We start from the raw sequence: 25158 nt of genomic DNA on the forward strand, positions 1-25158 counted from the left end.
TTTTCTCAATACAGATTACAGCTACACGTGTAATCCTCTTCTGAGATATGATGTCATGGTTATACTGACTTGATATTAAGTTGTTGCATGTGATGACTGGAACATCTGAATAAAATGTATTTCTGTCAATACAGCAACAGAGGCTTCAGATTCAAAAATGGTCACTTGTACGCTTCTCTGATGTAAACATAACATGATTTTTTTTTTTTTTTTTAAAGTTACAGTGTCCGAAATGGAAACATCTGTAGTACATCAGTGGAATTGTGGCAACTGCCAAGCTGTGTGGAGGCTGAGAATAGAAGCACTGAGCCCCCATTGAATTAACTGTATGTATGACTGATCATCTGGTATCTGCACTGCACTACACTTTCCTGTTAAACCACACTTCATATTATATAACCGTGTAATACCAAATTATTGTATTCCAGGTCATGAACTTTAAGGTGTTGTATTCACCACGTGCTTTCATAGGTTTCACAGGGTGCAAACTGACAATTTAATCATAGTATTGTAATTATATTTCAGAACACATCTAGACTGTATTGTTTGGTCTGTACTACTACTGTTTGCCAGAATAAAAGAATTATGCTGTTATGATGTAAAACCCCACTCTTCTCACCATACTAAGGGCAAGGACTGATGAAGTGCACAGTGTCCCCGGACAGGTTGAAGCTTGACATCTTGAGGAGATCTGTTATTGTTCTAAGAAATATAAAACAGTTTTTAACATTGTCTGTGAGTTAACGACGGGCTATTTATAGTAGAGGCCAGATTAAGACTGAAACTGTTAATCAGGTTAGGAGCTCAGTGACTCAAAGTGTATAAGGCCAAACACACAGACACTCACAGGCTAGGGGGAGAGTGACATCCAAGACTTGGCTATCCCCTGCTGTAAAATGGACCAGGACTCATGTTGTGTTCACACTCATGTGTATGGCTTTCTCCATCCATACCACATACCCATGCTTGCATTTGGAGTTGGATTATACAGCAGGACCAAACTCAGAGATTAGAGGGGGGGGGGCATAGTTACCCTGCAGGGTGCAGCTGCACAGCATCAACAAGACTCTCCCAAACTGTCACACGTGTACTCTCGTCTCAGTTAAAGCTGACTGCACCGGCTCTGTGTCTATTCATTTGCTCCTTGATTCCTTCACGGTGGAAGGGAGGTGATTCTCCTCGCCGCCATTTTTAGGGAACTGCCTATCGAAGAGAGAAACTTTGCTAGCTAATGCCCAACGTTAGCAGCTAGCTAGCTGGCCAGTATCCTGCCTGCTTGCCAGTCCGTTGTGACAGTTAACGCTTGACAGTCGGTAGCCACGGTAGCTTGCCTCACGCTAATTTTTTCTTGCCACTGGCCAGTATAGGTGACAAAAACGCTTAATGTTAAAGTAAACTATTTAGCCAGTCTTGAGAGTCAGCGTGACCGTCTATACAGGGCAGGGCAATTGTGCAGTTAGATTAGCGAATTAGCACTGCTAACTTAGTAGCTAGCGAATTCACACTTTGATTTCTATGGTCTGCATTGCATCGTCTGTGATTTGGCGTTCGTTGCTTTGCCCTGCCGTGTTCAGGCTGACTGGATTGATTTGCCGTTTACACCCCTCTTCTCAACCTGTGTGGATTCATTTTGACGAGGTGAGTTGGTCGCTAACTTTAGCTTTGTGCTAACTAACGATGGGTAATGTCAGATTTGTCCTCCGCTGAATGCTGCAATTGAGCTTGATTTCAACATGGGTTAGCTCGACTCGGCTAGCTAGCTAGATTGGTTGCTATTCGTCAGCTAACCAAAAGTTGCTGTCACAACTTGTATGGTCTGTCGCATCGACAGATTTTAGTCTGCCTTGCTGGGCAACTCCAGTCATCCCTTGCTAGCACAAGGGTGTTTACTCTGAATGACAGTGTAACACATAAGCAAACGATATCAGTTTACGGACAGCAGGGCTAGCGGGCTAAATTTTGAGTGGTTAGTTTTGTTGTAAATAATGGGAAGAGATTGCTTTCTCTAAGAAGCGTTAGCTAGCTACGTTATCTTGCTAATCCGCTTTATGCAACTATCGTTGCAAGCAGTGCCACTCCCTCGTTTTTGTTTTTGTCCACTGTGGCTGTGCGTTAAGTGAAACTCGGCTTTGGAGGTGTCTGTTTTGGAAGTTTGCTTATCTGCAAGGGACATCATGAGTCACATACCGTCTGAATTGCTAGCTGTGTGACGGTAGGTGACATTGGTCAAGCCTCGTTCTGTGTTTGTGGCACGTACACGTTCTGACATTGTGTTTACAGGCAGCATTAGCCTGGAGAGTCTGAGAAATCATTACTGTCGAGTGTGGCTGCCGTGTATAAGCGACAAGCAGAGCTCGCATCTATCGGCCGCTGATGGCTGTTTTTGTGCACTGACGTGAGTCGCATTCCTCAGTTTTCTGTGTTGATATTGCGTAACACTGGCTATCACTCAGCAAGCCACTCTCCTGCTGGGCTTATCTGTGACTTCGCCGCTCAACTTATGTATTACAGTGGATCATCGACACAATGATTTTACATAGCACATTGAATATGGTTAAGTCATGCATAACGTCTGTGTTGTGACATCAAGTTTACCATTCATTTAACCAAGACGTTGCGCTTTGGAGTAATCTGTCAGATCTGATGTCCAGGGCTTGATGACTGATAAACACAAACACCTACACATCATTTTTGTTTTATGTGCTGTATGTACTGGCTCCGCTTGTCAAATAAGCACCGCAGTATGAGCAATCCACCTATCTTTGTTGTTGTCTTTAGACCATGTTGAACAGACATGTTATAAATGCAGCCTATGAACTACAGCTGAAAGGCAGGTACAACTTGTCCTCTTACTCTTATCACAGATTTCTGCCTTTCCTTGCGTTCCTATATTCTCTGTGTCCTGTGTGCTGATCTGCACACCTGTCATTTGTTCATTTATGTCTCTGCATGCTTGTCAGAACAACAGTGCATTCACAGGCAGGAGCAGCTCCCCTTGTTTACTTTCAAGGACTTGCTGCTAGCTGATGATGAGAGGTACGCAGCTGTTATTGAGTGTGAACATCTCTATGCAGGAGAAGCCTTTGCAAAGTTGTGGTTTTTTGTGTGTATGTCAGTGTTATATCAGGGGGTGCTGAATATGGGCACACTGCATAATGGATTTAAGTGTCTCCCAGGAAAAATGGATTAGACACTGGAGCAAAGCCTGCCCTGTTTGCTAAAGTCTAGATCCAAGCCAGTGACAGCCAGCCACTGCAGAACAAGTGCTGGTTCCATAATATGATCCACGACTGCCATCATAACTCTATTTGTTAGTGATATATGTAATGTACTTATAGATGACATAGTGTGAACCTTAATTACCTTACTCATTATAATACTACAGCACTACAATCTGCTTATTATATTTAATCATTTTTTAGCTGGCTAAACAGATGGCTAATCAAATGACAGTAATCGTCAGGTTGTGAATGTGTTAACTAACATGACTGACAGTGGCATCTTCGGTGACATGGTAGTTCATAAAACTCAAGAACTATAGTTATGGTCCTGTTTCTTGAAAGGAATTCCGAAGCATCTGCTCAGGGTGTTTGAGGCTGGCTGCTGAACAGTTGGAAACCAATAGCATATTTGATGAGTCAGACTGAGAGCAAGAAGATAAAGGCAGAGGATTGGAACATCCAAAACAATTTTCCAGGTGATGGACAGGACACATACTGTAAATAAACAACAAAAAATATATTAAAAAAATATCAGAAGTGGGGATCTGCCATTTTTTTTAATTATAGGATGAACAGTTTAATTTATAGGATGCACAGTTTCATCAGTTTTAGTCTCAAATTTTGCACATTTTTGGTGATTAACTCAAACTTTAAACAGATGAGTGCTTCCGTCTGATTTAGCAAACCACAGCCACTGACATGACTTGGGATGTTGTGTGTCTTGTTGTTGAGGGTGGCTGAGGAAATTGTTGTCTTTTTTTGTCTCTTGTTCAGAGGAAACTCGGTATGTTGTTGATGCTCGTGAGATTTATCCCAACAGGAAGAGTGTAAATGGAGCTCTGTGAGAGAAATGGGATGGATCAAATCCTCTTAGTGTTCTGTCACTCCATTGCTTTCCTCTGTCACCATCATCTCTGTAGCACCAGTGTGGATGTGTTGTTGTTGACATTGGGTAGCTAGAGAGTTTTCACTTCCTCTACTCAGTGAAAGCCACAATCAGTCTGGGAAGCAGGAGCATGGACACCCTGCCCTCCATCTTGGGGGATAGAAATGTAGTGTATAAGCCATTTGACCAAAAGCGTACATGTAGGTAATGAAATCAACAATGTATCTTAACAAACAGCTAAGATCTTGTTTTTATTGGTCTTTGGCTGATGATCATGAACATAGGGATACACCTAACCCATGTTTTCTCTATCGAATCCAATACCTAAACTCAAGTGTATTGGCTGATACAAACATAGATCAGATACTGCTGCTCTTTTTTTTTTTTTTTCTTTTTCAGTGTAAAATCTGTGCACCCCACTGGACCTGACTGGGGTTGTTTGTGTTTAACGTAGTATGAGGGTACATGTAGTTTCTGAACTGTAAGTCGAGTCGTTGTTTTTTTGGCCTGTGAACACTTTAATTACATTGTTGTTGTTATAAAGTTGCGTTGTTACAATACAGCAAAGAGACTAAAAAGTATTTCATGTGGACCAGTTTCATCTGGAAGATACATGATCATTTAATAAGACGTGTTAGCTCAGCACATTCCTACTTTAATTATTTAGCATACAGCATCAAGCATCTTACTGGAGGACATTTTGAAACCATACGTATTAGAGTGTGTGTGTGTGTGTGTGTGTGTATATATATATATATATATAAATGTGTTAAACAAAGTAAATCAAAATGACAATTGAGTTCCCACAGCTCTGTAAAAACAGTTCAAAGACCCTACACATACGCACAAGTGATTTCAGATATTCTGGATGATGACATTTCGTTTTGGGTTGACATTTAAGGTTGAAGCCTAACTCACTTCAATTCCACGTATCTAAAAGAGTCATAACAGTATAAGTTGTCCTGCCTTAACAGGTGCAACAAAACCAGGAGAGTCAGCAAGGTGTCAGTCAAGCACAGTTTACACACAGGAGGTGTGACCAACCAAAATGACTAAACAATAACTATGTAGATGTACCATGGATGTGTAGGGGTTCAAACTAATTTAATGTAACAATTTGTTTATTGTGGTGGCTGGCAGAGCTCCGTACTTCCGGAGGAATGATAACCTCTAATTTTGGGCTTCTGTTTAACCCAGTGTTACACTTGTATTGGAAGTCTTAGTATGTAATCAGTGTAATTGTAGCTAGCTTAAATAAGGCTGTTTTATAATGAGTTAAGTGTTGCATTGCAATCTGATAAATTATATCGACTGTATTTGTATTATGTAGTTGTTATAGATTGTAAACAGCAGGTCTTAGGTTGGGTTTTAATTAGCTTTTCCTTTAGATTTAGCTTATCCTTTGTATTTCTTCTTTGTCTACTCTCTGCATTTTGATAAAGCAGCAGACAGCAGGATTGCTCTGGAGTTGCTCCTCTGTAGCTGACCCTGTGCTGTGCAGCTAAGAGAGTTTCATGATAGGGATCAATAAAGTATTTGATTATTTATTATCCCTCTCCATTTCTCTCCTTCTTCCTGTCCATGACACCCTTTTGCTACTCAGCTTTGTGTATTGGTTTGCCTCTTCATTAGGCCTCTTGGTGATTTTTACTGTGTAGAGGAAATCAATTGACATAATACATCAAGAGAGAATCTTTTTTCTCAAGCAGTGAAGCAAAACAACTTTCGTTGCATTTCTTGAACACACTGTTCTTTGTGATAATGCTTGTACACACGCATCTTGCAGTTCAGTCCACCTCTCCTAGATTCAGTCTTGTGACTTAGTGTTTGGTTGCCTGTATGATTGTGAGACAAAGAACGGATAATGATAAATATCTGATTGTGTTTTTGTTTTGGTTTATACATACTATATTATCCGGTAAAGTAGAAATGTACAAACAGTCCAGTCCACCTTAAATCAAGTCTGGTCTAGTTTAATTCTATATATACAGTATTATATGGTTCTGTTGGACAAATTTTGGTGTGAAACCATCGTTGTGAGGTCATTTTGGCTGATCCTCACAACTTAACGGGCTTTTTTAGGGTTAAGCTTAGGCAGTTTTTAATGCCACGCACACACATGGACAGACACTCACAAACACCATATCCACCTTGTAGATTCACCTTCCAAATAAGGCAAATCAAAATAAGGTGTATGTGTATAAAATATTTGTTTTTGTTTTTTTTGTTTTCTTTTACCACATGCTGGGCAATGAAAATGTCCAGGCAATAAAACCAGTACATTGTCTAAAAAATGTAACTGTGAAAACAAGATTTATCAAAATAGTTGTAATGGTAAAACATATTTACAGTAACAGTGCATTTGCCTGTTTGCGAGATGAAGGTCTGAGGATCCAGTCTTTGAAAATAAAGCTGATATTGACAGTGGTTCTTTTTTGGTTGTTCCATAATGTGGTGCTTTACAAACTGGGTGGTGGGTCAGCCTGGGAAGGTGCACAGTCATTACAACACAAGAGTGAACATTCTTTAAAAGAAACGTAATGTTCATGTTACGTGACAGTGTTATTAAAAGAAACAAAAAAAAACATGACTCCTTTCGTTCCGGTGTTGCCCTGTATTATTGATAGAATGTAATCAATTTACAAATTTGGGAGAGTATGAACTTTGGTGACAACGTATCTTTAGCAGAATTGTTAAATAAAAACTTGTGATTCTTGACAAGGTATAGTTTGCTGACATTACAAAGCCCATTTACATGGAAGGACCATGAAATTATTTATGCATTGAAATTATATAACTACACCAGCCGAAAGCCCACACCTCACAGTTGTCTTAGAAGCACAGACATTGTCTAACAACACACAGAACATTTTAACATCAGAAAAACATTATCATTACAACTATTAGAAAATAATGTAGTAACTGCTATAGAGTCAGTAAATGCTAGTAAATAATAATATGCTTGTTAGCAACCTAGCGTGTGATTGTATGGTCTCCCATTGTAGCCATCAGTGAAGTCAGTGTGTGCTGAATCAAGTGTTGATGAGGAAGTACAATCACATGTTGGGTGGAAAAAGTCTTTGTAGTTCAGAAAAAGTACAGAAAGTTTTGACACCAGAGTATTAATAACATTGTTGTGGTGTTGCTGCTAATGCTGATGCTTTATCAGTAGATCATGACAGTCAGTGCTGTCTATGCAAGGAAATTCATCATTTAGAGTATGTCAGCGATTTTTACTTTGTCAACACTACGTCAAAGCTTTTCTGTCTTTTCACATTAAATGACCAAAACCTCAACCAATGGTATGTTGACTATCAAGTCTCTCTCACACACGCAGACACAGAGGGGTCTGTCTGTGAATGCACTGAATGTCAAATGTTCTCTGTGCTCACCGTAACTAATTTATCATTCTTACCTCCTTTCTGTGTGGTCTTGTATGGACTAACAGTAAAACTGGCACATTTGTATCGTTGTATTGTGGAGATCACACTCTGTTGCTGTTGGGGAAAAGTTGATTTGGTTTGTCAGGTCGCAACACATATTAAACATTTCTCTCATGTATTGCCTGGAACACAGTGCATTGCTTTGAATATCATTTGGAATATTTCATGTGTGATTTTTGCACATAGTACATTCCCTTTTTGACTGCAACTGTGGAGGGAAACCAGCACTAGCCTGCACTCATAGCTTCTCCTTTGTCTCTCTATAGGTGTGGTCATACTGCATAGTGTGTGAGAGGATTGTCCTGCTAGAAAATCAGTTGTTTTCTAACATGAAGTCAGATTGGATGGCATGACAGGTAAAGCACTGTCAAAGCAGTGACCAACTCAACATGCTAGAGTTGTGTGTTTTATGCACAGTCCTATTAACCTGTCCTTCCACTTGAAAGCAACTGTGAAGTTTAAATTTTGATTTGTTGTGCTTCTTTTTGCCTTTTAAAATTGCAAGTTTGGGGCTGTTTGAACACATTTAGCAGCCAAGCAATCAGCATTACAATGCTTGTCTAATAATGCTGCAAGTATTATGACAAATTACACAGAATTTTCTGTTCACTAGTATCCAACACAAAAAGACAGGATCTCTGTTTGTCTTACTAAAGTTTGTTCCCAGCAGCAGTTTTTAGCTTTTTTCCACTAAGATATTTGTTGTCCTTGAGGGCTGTATGTCTTAGTAGAAGAGTTTCACTCTTGTTTTTTTTCTCAGTCAGCTGGATAGCTTTTTCAGCAGGACAAACCTTGTGACATTCAGCCAGCAGTGTGGTTTTGGTACAGCAGGCTGCCAGGCTGTACTGATAACTATAGCCGGCAAGGTTAGCGGTGCTGCCAGCCCAAAGATAAGCCGAAAGGAGGAAAGCAGCATTTTACCCCCTGAGCGTGTCTGTAATGATATCCATGTGGTGTTTGGGTATGGAGGGGGGTTGTTGCCAATTTCAGATTGGCTGAAGACGAGGCATGGAGATGAGGTTAAAAAAGGGTGGAGTAATTCTTTAAGGCTGCATGTACTTTTTCTATGAGAGGGTTTGTACATTTCCTTTCCTCTTTTTAGGTGTATGTCCTGTTGGGCACTAGGATAGAAGTTTTTCCAAAGATTTTGTATTGATTGGCCATATTGCGAGGTGCGATTGACTCAGGCCCTTAACCCCTGCTGGAGTGGAGCTGTCCAGTGACCAACAGATCAGACTGCTTGATTGTGATCTGTATAAACAACACACTAAGCATACATGTTAGGTGTATTTGACACCAGGCCTTAATTTCACATGAGACAGTTTTGATTTTGTTTTGCAGCTCACTGCTGTTTGAGACAAATGATGAAAGTTTTTATTTATTTATTTATTTTTTACCACAACCTGGACGTGATGCATCTCTGCCTGAAAGGTAAAAGTCTATAGTCAGAGAACAAAGGATGCTGTGTGTCTGTAAGCAAGGCAAATTACATATTACATATTTAGTTGTTGTGTTTTTTGGAAGTGAAAATAAGTATTTTTATTTTTATTAACTTAAAGAAATAGGAAAAAAAAAAAGTAATTGTGGCATATGCAAAAGTTTGGGCATCCTAAGTCAGTACTTAATAAACTTTCCTTTCGCAGATATCACAGTTTGTAAACACTTCCTGTAACCAGCTAAGAGTCTTTCTATTGGTGATTTAGGAAGTTTCACCCACTCTTCTTGCAGATCTCTTCAAGTTCTCAGATATTTTTAGGCTGTCTTGCTTGCACACATACAGCATGTTTAAGATCTACAAATGTCAGTGAGGTTCAGGTCAGGGGACTATGAGGGCAGATCTAAAAGCTTCAGCTTGTGTTTCTTGAAGTAGTTATTGGTGGGTTTTCTGGTCTGCTTTGGCTCACTGCTCTGCTGCAGAAGCCAGATTCTTTTCTGTTTCACTTTCTTGACTGACTACATGACATTTTCATTTAGAATTAGCTGATATTTAGTGGAATAGTATTTCAGCCCTCATCCAAAACATTTGGCTAAGGGGTGCTTATTAAGTACTGACTCAGTAGGGTGCCCAAACCTATGCACATGCTACAATTACTGTGTCATTTTTTGCTATTTTTTCCTTTCCTTTAATGTCTGCTTTCTGCAGTGGTTGCATTTACTACTTTTCACTTCTAAAATCAGCAAATCTGGAATATGCCCAGCTGTGTCTAAACTTTTGCAACTTTTACAACTCTACAGACACCGGACAGTAAAAACCACAACCTCCAGGTGACTTCAGTAATTACCGTAACTTTAAAAAGCTGATAGAAAACAACAAAACACTGACAACAAACAGCACATGTACATCAGAGCAGTGTCACCGGTACAATACAGTATATAGGGTTTTGGCAAATGCTACGAATTTGCATGAACTGTGTAACTGTCTCTTTGTTTCTTCAGTGTATTCTGAGGAGAGACCTATAGAAGTTATTAACCCTTATTTTAGCTACGTGAACTTGAAATGCTTTCTCACGCACACACATAGTCGAATTTGCAGTGTTAAGGTACAGAATATTCAATGTGCACACGCATGCAGTTAGCATTATGAGAACACATACAGTATTAATCTTATGTGCATGTTACATGAATTAACAAGAGCACAATTGATGCATCCACTTTAGAGTGCACAGTAGAATTTGACCCCAGGTCATCTAATTGATCCTCTGATGCAACTCACCCCTCATTACTGTAGTCCACCTCATAGCACCGGACATGAAATCAATCTTTGAGCCAGGATATTTGCATTGCCCAGTCATTCCAGTAGCGTACAGACCTGCAATAATCGCTGAAGCAATCTGAACTGATGCACTTGTGATGACTCTGCAATTAGCAGATTATATTAGGGTCAGCACTTGACTGTGGGACCAGTAGCTAAAATCACTGTGTTTAAAATACTTGAGGAGCCCCTGACCTTTCTGGCAAACTTATAACTTGTATATAAACATATGACTGGGATTAGGGTACTTACGTGGAAGTCATTAGGTGGGATGTTTCCTGGGTGGTTGTATAATGACCAAGAAGCATAGGATATTGTTACAAGACTGAGTGAGGTTACATTTGTTATTATTCCTTACTCCCAAATAAAAATACTCCTTGGGAACATCATGTAGCCAAGTACCTTTTTTTATTTTTAAATATTTGGATGTGACCAAATGTTGTCCATTAACACATGAAATTGCTAAAGTAGAAACTGACAGACTGGCTACAGGCCGGCCAATATGAAGAGATGTTCTGGAGCCCTGCGTTCCCACCATTCATTCATTCCTGCTATGCCTTTTATGTGTCACACTATTTTATATTTGCTTCGATTTGTCATGCGTCTTTGTGTTGTGGTTGGTACGGATGAAGAGCAGGCTTTGAAGGAAATGTGACTTCATCAAAGTTGTGCTGAGATTTCTTCCTCTCCTTTCAAAGTCTGCCCATTGACTCTTCTATCTTCAAAATCCCATAAGTCAAGCCATGTTTTGTCATGTCCTTGCTAACACCTCTCTTTCTCCCCTCTTTTCCCCTCACCCCTTCTGTCCATCTAGGTGCCCATGTGCTGATTCCTTAGGCCCATCCATTACTGCAGATGAATCTTCAGCTGCTTTGGCGTAGCTCAGCACCCAGATAGTCCCATCCCCTTTGCGTGGGTGATACGGGACTACATTAACCAGGATGCCCTCCTCTGTAAGGGCAGGGAGCCTGAAGGATCCGGAGGTGGCTGAGCTTTTCTTCAAAGAAGACCCAGAGAAGCTTTTCTCAGACCTCCGAGAGATTGGCCATGGCAGCTTTGGCGCCGTCTACTTTGTATGGCAACTACATCTTCACACTGACTCACACTGACACACTGCACTTGAACTTGTGATGCAAAATTAGTCTCTGTATTTGATTAGCTGCAGTATTCCTTTCTGTGGATAATATAGTACCTGAAAGCTACTTGGTTTACCCCTTAAAGTAAGCAACTGAATAGCATATATCTTATATTTTGATTCAGTACATCAGTGAGCTTACAATGTGCCAGCGTTTGCCTCGCAGTTAGAGAAAAATAAAGCTTTCTGATCCTCAGTAGAGAACAGAAACGATTTGTACAAAGTTATTTTTACCAACCCACAATCATGGTGTTTAATAGCAGGTACCACAGAGTGATGTGACTCACCCTGACTTCTTGATCTGACCTTCGTTCTTGAACAACGTACGCATTGTGGTTAAAAAAGTATAAGAGGTCTCGAAAAACCACATCCTTGATGAGGCAAAATGCAAAGAGAATTAGATCTCCTGTATGTTATGGTTGAAACGTGTAACTAACAATGTACTTTGTGTTTGCCAGGCACGGGATGTGCGCACAAATGAGGTGGTGGCAATTAAAAAGATGTCCTACAGCGGCAAACAGTCTAATGAGGTGAGACAAGATTGATATTTATATACAATATAACATAATAAGATACGATAGTTCAGACACTTGACCGTAAACATTTTCACACTGTGCTCTTTATGCTTGTATGCATCGTAAGGTCCAGTGTAGAAAATGATGCTGGCCTTTTGTCTAGATAACTGACAAGTGTTTACTCAGCAGCACTGCAGGAGACTTGTGGTTAAAAGGGAAGCCATCTTTGCCATTTTTGTTTTATGAATTTATTTTTTACCATCAGCTCCAATATACTTCTGTATGGAATTTGTGCCTTGAAAAACTCAAACCCCCGATTTTCAGAGAATTAAGTGTTTGTTTTTAGGATAATGGGTTCAGGTTTTGCTACATGAGCTGGTTTATAATTTGCAAACAGCAAAAACATTGCAAACATATATATTAGCTGATCAAATTACACAACTTATGACTCATCATCGCTTGCCATTGTCAAAGTTTAGTGTTGTGCTCCTTCGCGTAGGTTCAGTGTCGTCAACCTGGCAGGTTGGAGGAGGAGGAGGAGGGGGAGGGGAGTAAACAACTCTCCGATATTTTGAATTTGGACCACAGCACCCCTTTTAAATGCTGTCTTTCAGTGTTACATATTGTTCCTTTAAAATTGGTAATGGCCTTTTAAAAGAAAAAAAAAACATTAATAAACTGTTTATGTCTTGGTTTGACGTTTGTGCACTTTAACACGCCTCACATCAATGTAGCTGCTCTCTGTGATATACTCTCGTTAGTCGGAAACGGTAGAAATCCAAACATGACAGCCAGTGACAAAAAGAGCCTGTGTGTGTGCTCCCAGAAAAGTGGGATTGACTGAAGTAATCCTGTGTCAACTACTTTGCTAGATGTGAATCCCTCATCTAGACTCTGGTTTTCATCGAGTAATTTCAGGTTGTCCGGGGCCAGATAAAGAGCTTCTGGACCACAGTATTAATGTTGGGTATGAAATCACTTAACCTTACAGTCTCAAAGAGGTCAGTCCTGTGCGCTCACTTTCACTGTTGTCGTCCTAGATACAGCTCATGACTTCAGATTAGCCATAATCAGATTACACATAATCTGTGAAGAGAATCAATGCATTGCCTGTTTTATTTTTAAGTCCCTTCTTTCCTCAACAGAAATGGCAGGACATTATAAAGGAGGTAAAGTTTCTCCAGAGGATCCGGCACCCCAACAGTATAGAATACAAAGGCTGTTACCTCCGTGAGCACACAGCATGGGTAAGTCACCTGTTTACATGCACTGAATTGGAAGATTATGTCATTCTGCTGTGTGTAGGGTTCTATATGTGTCTATAAATTGTTATTCCTGACTTCGTCTCTTGTTTCTAGCTGGTGATGGAGTACTGTCTGGGCTCAGCCTCTGATCTGCTAGAAGGTGAGCCTAAAAGTGTTCCACATTTTTGGCTATCTCTCAGAGGTCACAGAAAGAAAAGTGGATATTGATGTGTCCTCTTCAGCTGATGTTGATTCCTGCTCAAATTGTTTTTCCTCCTCCAGTTCATAAAAAGCCTCTACAAGAAGTAGAGATTGCTGCCATTACACATGGTGCTCTGCAGGGGTTGGCGTACCTTCATTCCCACAATATGATCCACAGGTTAGTGATTTTTACATGACCTATATTGTTTTTTTCAGAAAGTGTGTGTAACCAATATATCCCCCACATACCCCCTGCTCTGACACACATTTCCTCTCATTTTTCTCTCTCTCAGGGATGTGAAGGCAGGAAACATCCTGCTGACTGAGCCGGGGCAGGTCAAACTGGCAGACTTTGGCTCTGCCTCCATCGCTTCACCTGCCAACTCCTTTGTGGGAACGCCATATTGGTAAATGAGAACTGAGAGAATTGAACGTGTCTGTGTTAAATTTTGTGCGGACCAAAATGTTGACTTTATGAACAGTCTCTAATTGAGCAGCTGCTCGAAGAAGCATCGATTTATGAAATGGATTTGCCTGTAAAAAGTATTTGCCCCTGTTTGCATATTCACACACAAGTAAAGAGCTGCATGCTGAAGTATTCAAATGCTTTGCTGCTGTGATTGCAGCAACTCCCTCTCTAGGAGGGGGAGTTGCTGCTTTTTTGATGTTATTTATGCTGCAGAGAAACTACTTAGATGAGTCATGAAAAACACCATTATTTAATTCCAAGGAATAAAGTGACAATACCTTTTAGTTTGGAGATTTATAGTAAAACAAATGTTCCTTTTTTTTACTCTTAAGAAGATGAGTGTGACTAAATATCAATAAAAGCTCCCCTTCTCTTTTTATTTATCTTTCTCTGTGTCCTACATCCCACTTTATCTTTCTCCTCCACTTCATCCAGGATGGCCCCGGAGGTGATTCTAGCTATGGACGAGGGCCAGTATGACGGGAAGGTGGATGTCTGGTCCTTGGGGATCACTTGTATAGAATTAGGTAGGTGACCCTGTGTGTGTGTTAAGATGTAACTGCTGTAGAATTTTTTTCAATAAACATGGGTATAAAACTTGTGCTCAATATACTTAAATACACAATCTGTTAACTGAATGTTACTCAGAAGCCCCAGCCCTACCATCCTTTCTAAACACAGGATTTACTGTTGCTGCCAAATTGACTGATAGTTCTTTGAATAACGCTTGACAGCTACATCAACTTAAGCAATGTTTTGCAAGGTTAAAGCAAGGTTTGATTTAAGGTTCAGATAAATCAGTAATATTTATGAATGCAGCAGTAAAACAGGCTGTTATTTTTTAAGCTGTTATATATTCATTGTGAATAAACTTGTAATTTAATAAGAGGGAATATGGACTGATTGTTTCTGTTTCTGTTTCAGCGGAGAGGAAGCCTCCCTTGTTTAACATGAATGCAATGAGTGCCTTATACCACATAGCGCAGAACGAGAGCCCCACGCTGCAATCTAGTGAATGGTAAAGTGACTCACACACTAACACACACACAATCACATACAATCACCACATACAATCAAACTGATAATATGTTTGCTTTTGAAACAAAATTAATTCTACTGCTATAGGTTGCTACTTTTATGGAAGGAATTGAATCTACTCTTACTTTTATTTACGGTTGATTACTGTAAAACTGAATTATGACTTTGGGGGAAATCTAGAGATTATTGATAACAGGTACATGTAGCTTTGTAGTCTTTTCTGATATAAATGTCTCAGAGTAGGTGCAGGTAGTAGAGAGATATTTTATCGCTCTGATAGCTAGCACAACACAGGAGGGGAAAGAGAAATACTCTCCTCTCACATTATGTTGTATATTTTTCACCCAAATTGATAGTGTTTACTTCCGTTAAAGAATATCTTTTGTAGGTGTCTTGTTTTGTTTTGACTCTCCGTCTCGTCATCTTTGTTTCAGGACGGATTACTTTAGAAACTTTATCGATTCTTGCCTTCAGAAAATCCCCCAGGACAGGCCGCACTCTGATGACATGCTGGGCGTAAGTGCATGCACACACTGTACACTGCTACACAGAAAGAGAGAGCAAGGTCAGTTTGTTAAGATGGGAGATTGACAAGGCCTCTGGTGATAAATCTCTCTCTCTGATGTTTGCGCTCTGTTCTGTCCTCCATAAGCTTCTATTTTGATTCACTAATCCTCTGCTTCCGGATTCACACACAACCACAACATGTACACACACACACGCACACACACAGCACAGTTTTGTTGAAAGAACACAGATGTAATTACTGTAGAGATGTGACTTCTCCATCCACTGCTAAGTAATTGAGCAGCTGTCACTTAGCCCTCTAATGGACTCACTATTGTTAATGGAAGTTGTCCTTGGGGTATGGAAGCACTGCACACTATGTCTTTCTTTTTTAAATGTTATATGGGCTAAAATTAGGGTCGAAAAAAATTTGTAAACTGATCTCCACTGCAGGTCCTGAAAGATGTAGCAGATTTTCAAGATGGATGATGGCGGGGGCTCTTCAGTCACTCAGCTGGGTTTAATTATATTTGTTGATGCTGCAGAAAACAGTAAACATTTAATGTATGAAAACCCAGCTGGGTCATGGAAGAGCCTTTCATCATCCATCATCCATCTTGAAAATCTACTACACCTTTCAGGGCCTGCAGCACAGATGGCAAGTAATAAAACCACCTGCCCTCTGAATGGACTCTGACTGTCATATTCAGGTGTAAAAACAGGGTCAAAATTCACAAAAGCACTTTTTTCACTGTGTCTTTGTGTAACCTCACCACTGATATCATTTGTTCACTGATTTTTTTCTTTCTTTCTTTCTTTCTTTTTTTTTTTTTATAAATACAAATCTTTTCCACACATTCACAAACTTGAGTTTCTCATGCAGATTTATTTGACGTTTACAGATTGAATTACAGCTACAAACATTGGAATTATTTGTGAATATTATTCTACAAGTTCTGAATCTTTTTGACTGTATTTTGAGCCCATAATGTTCATTTCCAAAATGGTATTTGCTTAAACAAAAGGGAAACTGTTAGGATGTTCTCTATTTCTTCGTCTTCTTTTTTTTGTCATCTCTTGTCATGTCATGTCAGTTCAGACAGTTACTCATCCGCATGACCCACTGTACTACACAGTTTGCTACAATAGCCACAGGGTTTTCCAGTCTGTCATGGGCCCTAATATACTCCAAAAAGGACAGCAGACATGCATGTGGTTCTATTTATTTATACCAAATTGGACATCTGCGTATGAGAGATGTTGATGACGGTTGATGGTGGAATTTACATCACCCGAAACCTTGCGGCCCCTAAAGCAAGCGTTTGAATGTAATCTTTTTGGTCTGAATCAAAGACGAATGTTCAAAATGATTTGTGTAGAATTTAAGTTTTTTGAAAAGCTGTATGAAGCCTGCGTTCCTTGCCGTTGATGAAAGTATCTTAAGAGTCTTTACAACAAAGGTTATGAGTAAATGTTTATCACGATCAGTAGCTATAATGAAAAAAATAGGAGACTAAGACACAAGTTGACAAAAATAGGAATTTCCCTTTATAGATGGTTTCCTGTTTACAAACAATTGAGGATCAAGGTGGTGAAAAACTCATAGCCGTGATGTATATATATATATTTGGGTTATATATGGACATTTTCAGTATTTAGAAATAAAGCAACTTGTTAATAGACATGTGACGGTTCTGGTTAGCTAACATGAGGCGCATTCCAGTGAGAAACAGCAATAGTAGCAGTAATAATGCTAATTCAGATTACATGAAGTTAAAGTATCTCTTGCAGGTAGTGAGACATGAGCTGGGTTTGTCCTAAACCATGAACATGGACTCATCAGAACCAGTTTTGAAGGACAAACATTTACTATTGTACCAAATATACCAGCCACAAACACGAAGTAAGAGTGTGAGCTATCTTACCCTACCGTCAGTATCAGTGCAAAACCCTCCACCACCTTATTAAATCCAGGTCTCTGACCAGATTGCTGAAGCTAATACCTGATTCAGCACTCTGAGCTAACTAGGAGGCTTCCTTCTTGGAATATTGAACAATTTCTGCCCATTGTGTTTGTGATTTTTGCAGTTTATTGCACAGAAACAACTTCACATGTTAATAACCTCCGTTATTCTGTTGTCTTCTCTACCCGCCTGGGCATGTGTGTGTCTAACAGTGACATGACTCAGACACATCACCAGAGACAAATTTTTACTATATTCTCCTAACTGTCATTCCACTTTACCCTGTCTTCTTCTTCTCTGACTCCTCTGTCCAATAATCCTATGTCTTTTCCTTCCTGTCGCCCTCCCCTCTAGCACGCGTTTCTGCAGCGTGAACGTCCAGACTCCGTGCTGATGGATCTTATTCAGAGGACCAAGGATGCAGTGCGAGAGCTGGATAACCTGCAGTACCGCAAGATGAAGAAGATCCTCCTTCAGGAGGCCCACAACGGACCCACAGCAGAAACCCAGGATGGAGATGAGGTGTGTAGACCTTTGTATGTGAAAATCAAATTAAAGTAACAGAGTTGGAATACAACAAGATTTGAAGGGGGGATAGAAATACATTTGCCACTTTCATGGCATCCGATCATGCATAGAAAATAACCAAGCATGCATTGGTTTGTATGCATGTCTGTCTGTCTGTGTCTCTTGGTCTTCTCGTATTCCCTCTCTGGCTCGTTCTCTCTCCCTCGCTGTCTCTCTCTGTGCTCTTTCCGCTCTATCTGCAGGAGCTGGAGCCTGGGGGAGGTCGGACCGGAACGGTGAACAGTGTGGGCAGTAATCAGTCCATCCCTAGCATGTCCATCAGCGCCAGCTCCCAGAGCAGCTCTGTCAACAGTCTGAACGAAGCGGCCCAGGACAGCCGCAGCGAGCTGGATCTGATGGAGGGAGACCACACTGTCATGTCCAACAGCTCCGTCATACACCTCAAACCGGTGGGTGGGGTTACTCAGACACACACCTTCTTACAGGAAGTGTGAGGAATTATATTCATTATTCATTAAAGGGGTAAAATAAGAAATTAAAATCCTGCATTGCAATTGGGGACATCAAGACAACAAATTTTGTAGGATGTCGCATGAAGTGAGTGTGGAGTTTCTTATAGCAGCCTGATGAATGTATTCAGAGTTAGACACTTAATTGCTGTGATGTTTCTGTAGCACTTTGTTGTAGAGGATTGTTACTGATTCTCCTCTCCTCTGTCCTGCTCTCATTGTCGCTCTGTCCCAAATGTTCTCGTGTTCCCAAAGCTTCTTTTTTGTATGTGCACTGTTAATTACTGTAACAGAATAATATGTTTAACGCTGCTGCCTTATGTCTCCAGGAGGAAGAGGAGAGTTTCTCTGGGGAGCAGGCAGCCAGCAGTCAACCCTCTGAGCCCCAGGCAACACCAGCTCAGGCTCCGAGGAAGCACTACCGCAACAGAGAGCATTTTGCCACCATACGCACGGCGTCACTTGTGAGAACACACTTACTCCTCCATGCATCTCACTTATCTTACTCACTAATTTGTACTTAATGTTTGAGAAAATAAGTAGAAGTGTTCTACATTTAACAAAATCTCTCAACTTTGCTGTTATACCTACAGACTTGAGTAAGATGTCGTTCTACCTCTCTACACAACACAATTTTGAAATCATCTAAATGTGACTGAACTGTGCTGATTCTCTGCGGCGTCTGAATCTTTCAGGTGACCCGCGAGATGCAGGAACACGAGCAGGACTCCGAGCTACGGGAGCAAATGTCAGGATACAAACGCATGAGACGGCAACATCAGAAGCACCTGATGGCCCTGGAGAACAAGCTGAAAGGGGAGATGGATGAGCACCGCCTGAGGCTGGACAAAGAGCTGGAGAGTCAGAGAAGCAACTTCACCCAGGAGATGGAGAAGCTGCTTAAAAAACACCAGGCAGCCCTGGAGAAAGATGTATGTGGACAAGCAAATTAAGAAAAATACACACAAAATATTAATTTAAACGAAAAATCCACTGTTCTCAAAGTGCCTTTTTGTCTCTTACTTAATATTTGTGTTTGGTTTAGCTGAAGACATTTACCAATGATGAGAAGAAGTTCCAGCAGCACATCCAGGTGCAGCAGAAGAAGGAGCTCAGCAGCTTCCTGGAGTCACAGAAGCGGGAGTATAAACTACGCAAGGAGCAGCTCAAAGAGGTAAAATTACTGAGCCACACACACACACACACACACACACACACAATCATCTCCCCCATGATTTAGTGGTTTCGGCAACAACAAAAAAATCAGCTAAACGCAGAAATAAATACGTACTTGGAACTTCTTTAGGTTTGTAGTTGAGGTAAACACGTAGTGCACAGGAAACACAAAGGCTTAATAACGTCGTTAGGCAACACAGAACTGGGTCGGCTCGAGTGGCTGGTGCCCGAGAATTTTAGGCATTTTGCTTGTAAATGGTTTAAACAATTAATCAGTTATCAAATTAGCTGCTGATTACCTGACTAATGTTTCCGCTCCAGTCAACATAATCATTGACACCAACACAGGCTGAAGAAGGCAGTGCTCAGCCTACCCATTCTTGCATTTCTAAATGTCGGTGTGCTAAATGCTGACATACAGCCCGATAACGGCAATGCCCTGACATACTGAAATAAAACAAAATAACTCCTGTGTGGCAGGAACTGAGCGAGAACCAGTCAACTCCCAAGAAGGAGAAGCAAGAGTGGCTGTCCAAGCAGAAAGAGAACATCCAGCACTTCCAGGTGAGAATTTCTCCGACTTTATGTCCACTTCTAAGACCAAATGACGATTATATTATTGTAATGCCGCGATGTGTCCATTCCCAGGCTGAGGAGGAGGCCAACTTGCTGAGGAGACAGAGGCAGTACCTGGAGCTGGAGTGTCGGAGGTTCAAACGCAGGATCCTCATTGCCAGACACAATGTGGAGCAGGATCTGGCCAGAGAGGTGCTGAAAACACACAGCGAGAACCAAACACCACCACTCACTGAGAATTTTATTTGATCACTGTCGTCTTGCATTCTGTCCTCTTTTTCAGGAGCTGAACAAACGGCAGACACAGAAGGACCTGGAGCACGCCATGCTGCTCAGGCATCACGAGTCGATGCAGGAGCTGGAGTTCAGGCACCTGGGGACGATCCAGAAGGCACGGGCAGAGCTGATCCGGACCCAGCACCAGACAGAGCTCACCAACCAGCTGGAATACAATAAGAGGAGGGAGAGGGAGCTGAGGCGCAAGCATGTCATGGAAGTCCGACAGCAGCCGAAGAGCCTCAAGGTACATGAAGCCATGGAAGTTTTTTGTTAGATGCTGTTCTGTGACTTACACTATAACACACACACACAACACCCAACAGTCAACAATTTCATTTCTTTTCCTTCCACAGTCAAAGGAGCTTCAGATTAAGAAGCAGTTCCAGGAGACTTGCAAAACCCAGACCAGGCAGTACAAGGCCCTCAGGAACCATCTGCTGGAGACCACGCCCAAGTCTGACCACAAGGCCGTGCTGAAGAGGCTGAAGGAGGAGCAGACCAGGAAGCTGGCCATCCTGGCCGAGCAGTACGACCACTCCATCAATGAAATGCTCTCCACGCAGGCTGTGAGTACCTGAAGAAGAAGAAGAATAAGAACAGGTCTAAAAGGCTTATGAAGTATAAATATGAAAATGTCCTTATTTAGTCATTAAACTCACTTTTGATTACAGCTGGATATCATTTGAAATAATACCGGTGTCAACATGATGGCAGAGTTTCAGTGCTGGTGTCAATACACCATTAATGAATTGAAAATGTTTTTCCACAGAACTGTTTTTAATAAGCCAACCTTCTCAAATGCATCAATGTTTAATTTGTCTGAACTAACAGCTGCCTTAGGGACTTAAATAATAAAATACATTCTACATTTAGCAAAATGATTATTTATAACAGGAAAAGTCAAATTAAAGAACATCTAAACAAGACTAAAAATCTGAATGAGCATTTTATGCAAACTTTCAGTGCTCAACAGTTTTTGATACTCAGTATGGTCAGTATGCTCGGTGCGGTAAGTCCATTTTCATTGTAAAGTCATTGACTAACAAAATGGATCCTTAAAAGTCATTAAAAATCCTTGAATTTTGGAAAGCCATTTTTAATATGGCTATATTATATATGATCATTCTAAATCAGATACAGGATTATTGAGTCAAAACGTTATTATCAGTTTTTAGGGATGTGAATTATTATTATTCTGTATTCATGGCTACTTGAGAGATCTCTTTTCCTTAATAAAATATTCTATATCTCACTGACATGGGGGCAAAACAAACATCATGGTGCTTACAAAGAAAGACTTTGTTTTTTCTCTCTTTATGTCTCTCTCTCTTTCGCTTGCCTCCACTCAGCTGCGGTTAGATGAAGCTCAAGAGGGCGAGTGTCAGGTCCTGAGGATGCAGCTGCAACAGGAGCTGGAGCTGCTCAACGCGTACCAGAGCAAGATCAAGATGCAAACAGACGCTCAGCACGACAAGGAGAGGAGGGAGCTGGAGCAGAGGGTCTCTCTGCGGAGGGCTCTGCTGGAGCAGAAAGTAAGAAAGGCCCTGAACTTAGTCTAGTGTTGTCGAATGACAGTTGACAGTCAAGTTGTGTTTTTTAGGTTTTGGTTACCCTTTTGTTGACATTAATAAGTAAGTGCGTTTTTAACTCTGGTTACAAAATGCTTTACATGAACATCGCATTCAAAAATACATACAGATAAAACAAACACAGAAACCAGTCACCACTCAGACCACACCTTTTTGAAGTTATCCAATGTCATAGAAACGGCCATCCTAAAAGAGTGGGTTTTAAAATGTTGTTTTAAAACAGTCGGGAAACTGCAACAGTGGGAAGGGGGTGACTGTTCCGAAGTCTGGTGCCAGAACTCATTTGTTCACTGTGTTTATCTCTCCAGATTGAGGAGGAAATGCTGGCCCTGCAGAACGAACGCCTGGAAAGAATCCGCTCACTGCTGGAGCGCCAGGCCCGAGAGATCGAGGCTTTTGACTCGGAGTCCATGCGGCTGGGCTTTAGCAACATGGTGCTCACTAACCTGGCTCCCGACTCCCAGGGAGGCTGGGGCGGAGGAGGTGGGGGAGGCCAGGGGGCTCAGGGGGGAGGCCACTGGCCCGGAGGAGGTGGAGGAGGAGGCCACCATAGTCATCACCACCAGGGGGGCTCCAGCTCACAGCAGCCCTGGGGTCACCCCATGCTGGCTGGGGGCCCGCCACCCTGGAGCCTCCACCACCCCGGAGGAGGGAGTCAGAGGGGGAGCGGGGGCGGCGTGGGAGGGGTGAGGAACAGCCCACAGGCTATGAGGAGGACGTCATCAGGGGGGAGGAGTGAACAGGGCATGAGCAGGAGCGCCAGCATCACCTCTCAGATATCCAACGGATCCCACCTGTCGTACACCTAGAACACACACACACACACACAGACAAACACACACACACACGAGCAACACAGTAATTGTCTTAAAGTAAAATTCTTGTGCACCAATGTAACACTGTACACAGACACACACCATGCATGCACCACACATGCTTCACATACACTTGTTGCAATCTCCCACAGTATGTCTGACACACACTGCACAGTACAGAGACTGGGTTTACCTCATCCCAGTGTCTCTTCCATCACTACTGTTCTCTTACACCAGTGTACTGCTAGCAGCAGTCTGTGGAAACCCAACAGTCTTGAGACTAATCCAAGATGGCTGAGGGCCACATACAGTATGCCATAACGCAGTAGTGTCATTTTTACGGTAGCCTAGAGTGCTATTTTATGTGTTCATATTTGCAATGTTAGTCTCTGTTGCCATAGATACAAAGTAGTGTATAAATATTATCTACCATGGAGTTTATGATAAAGAGTTGTTTATTTGCAGTATGCTGTTTTATATGCTGTTTTGTGGTAGCACGATAAGGTGCATTATGGGAAAATTTGCACAGTGTGTGCAGTTTTTAAAACAACTATAAATATTTGTCCTTGTGCAAATTCCTTCAAACCACTCACGGCTCAGATTTAAGCAGAGATATCTTAATGATAGAAAGTTTAATGAGATTATTGTTTATGTGCAGTTTCAGGCAAAAGAGAAGGCAGCAGGTGATGTAGGGTTCTGATGTAAGATTGATGATTGAAGAATAAACCGTTTCAGGACATGTTGGACAGAGTCTAGAAGGAAAATGAAAAGAAGAAGAGAACAAAGGTTGTTGTAAGTGAGTACCAGTTGGTATCTCTGACTTTATAGAAGTAGTGCAGGGACAGCTACTGGATAGCTAAAAGTATGTAATCTTTCATTCCAGCCGAAGTGACTTAACTGAGAAGCTTATCTTCCACCAGGGAGGCAGTCTAAGCAGTGAAATCACCTGGTGCAGTGATTTAATGAAACAATACTCTCAACGCCACACAGGTTTAACTTCCCTGGAATTAGAGGTTACTGTGTACTACAGGCAGGGCTGCAAAGATGCCAAATGTAAGGGTGCAGAGTCGGATGTGTCGTCGTGACTATTCATGCCAATATATTGTTATGTTTTTAATGAGATTGTGCCGGAGATGTCCGTGGAAGTTCAGTTCATACTCTGAGGCCAAGTAGATGCATCTTTTGCTGGACCGGAGGAGAGCATGCTCAGCCTTATTGGTTTAGCTCTTGGGTTTCCACAGACCTCTGCCCTTCACTCACACCTGCTCAGTGGACGGCCAGTTTGAGGGATACTGAAGCCTTATTAGTCCACAGCCCTCACGACAGGGATGGGTTTTCAGCAGCACTCAACCTCTACTTGAATAATTTTCAAAACTGTGTGTTCACTTCTCACTTGTTTGCAGTAACTTCCTGGTCTAATCTGGCTCTGTCTTAGTGATGCACTATGCAGTAAAAAAAAAAAAAAACTTTCTCTGACAAATTGAACCATGCCTGCTGGCCTACCTCAAGAACACTCAAGCTGAACTTCACCACAGGGTGTCGTGACTTGACAATGACTTGCACTTTGGCACAGGCCTTTATCCAAACTAAACGTTAATCAGATATATTGACACACACACACACATACATAACTACAGTAGTTATTGTACATTTTTTATTCCCCAGTCAACCAATATGTCCCTTTGCACACTTGGATGATGAATGCATGTACAGGGTTAAATTTTGTGAAAGTCAGATTGGGACATAAAAGTAAAAAAAATAAAATAAAAAAATAAAATAAAAAAGATCAGATTTTCTAAAAAGTAGTGCACTTAGTTGTTGGCTGTAAATGAGCAAACACACTCAGCAGCAGGTAAATTTTAGGTCACAAAATCATTTGTTTTTGGGGCAACTCTGTAGGTAACATTGTCCCTCACAGTTGTCTAAATATGTCCCAGTGTGTTGTTTTTGACTTTAAAAAAAAAAAAGACCTTTTTAAAGGGGCAGAAGTAAAATGAATGAACACGTGGTGCGCGGAGGAGCTCCACTCGCCCTCTGCTGGTTGGTGACTGCTGAATGTCTCAGTGGGTGGATGGGTGGTGATGCTGTGATCTCCGCTGCCATGCCCCTGCAACCTTCCCCGGTCTGACACCCCGCTCTGTCTCACCCCTGGTGACCCCAATGTCATGTTCTGACCACCGATCTCCCTGCTTCCCTCCACCTCCCGTTTCCTCCCCCCCTGAGCCTGATGTGGTCTTCACCCCCTCCCTGATCTATTTGCGTAGAGCTCTTCAAGTGAAAGTAAAGAAGAAAAAAAATTATTTATATATAT

The 25158-nt window shown here is 41.4% G+C and overlaps 1 protein-coding gene across 2 annotated transcripts; it reads left to right on the top strand.

Moving 5' to 3' along the window:
• The first annotated feature begins 1303 nt into the window (after nucleotides 1-1303).
• LOC111217067 (serine/threonine-protein kinase TAO1-like) lies at nucleotides 1304-25131 on the top strand. Of its 2 annotated transcripts, none has more exons than XM_022738762.1 (21): nucleotides 1304-1638; nucleotides 11117-11375; nucleotides 11896-11967; nucleotides 13098-13199; nucleotides 13311-13356; nucleotides 13479-13575; nucleotides 13691-13804; nucleotides 14302-14393; nucleotides 14791-14884; nucleotides 15339-15420; nucleotides 17730-17897; nucleotides 18146-18352; nucleotides 18742-18876; nucleotides 19108-19344; nucleotides 19458-19586; nucleotides 20069-20152; nucleotides 20237-20356; nucleotides 20448-20687; nucleotides 20797-21009; nucleotides 21793-21975; nucleotides 22341-25131. In XM_022738762.1, exons 2-21 carry the CDS (start codon nucleotides 11244-11246, stop codon nucleotides 22839-22841), a joined length of 3048 nt encoding a protein of 1015 aa, XP_022594483.1. In that variant the 5' UTR covers nucleotides 1304-1638; nucleotides 11117-11243; the 3' UTR covers nucleotides 22842-25131. The 2 variants fall into 2 exon arrangements, with proteins under 2 accessions (XP_022594483.1, XP_022594484.1); XM_022738763.1 differs by lacking the exon at nucleotides 1304-1638 and adding an exon at nucleotides 2197-2212.
• Nucleotides 25132-25158: the final 27 nt, after the last annotated feature.

The sequence above is a fragment of the Seriola dumerili genome, unplaced genomic scaffold, assembly GCF_002260705.1.
Source record: "Seriola dumerili isolate Sdu_G_001 unplaced genomic scaffold, Sdu_1.0 BDQW01000040.1, whole genome shotgun sequence".
Taxonomy (NCBI): domain Eukaryota; kingdom Metazoa; phylum Chordata; class Actinopteri; order Carangiformes; family Carangidae; genus Seriola; species Seriola dumerili.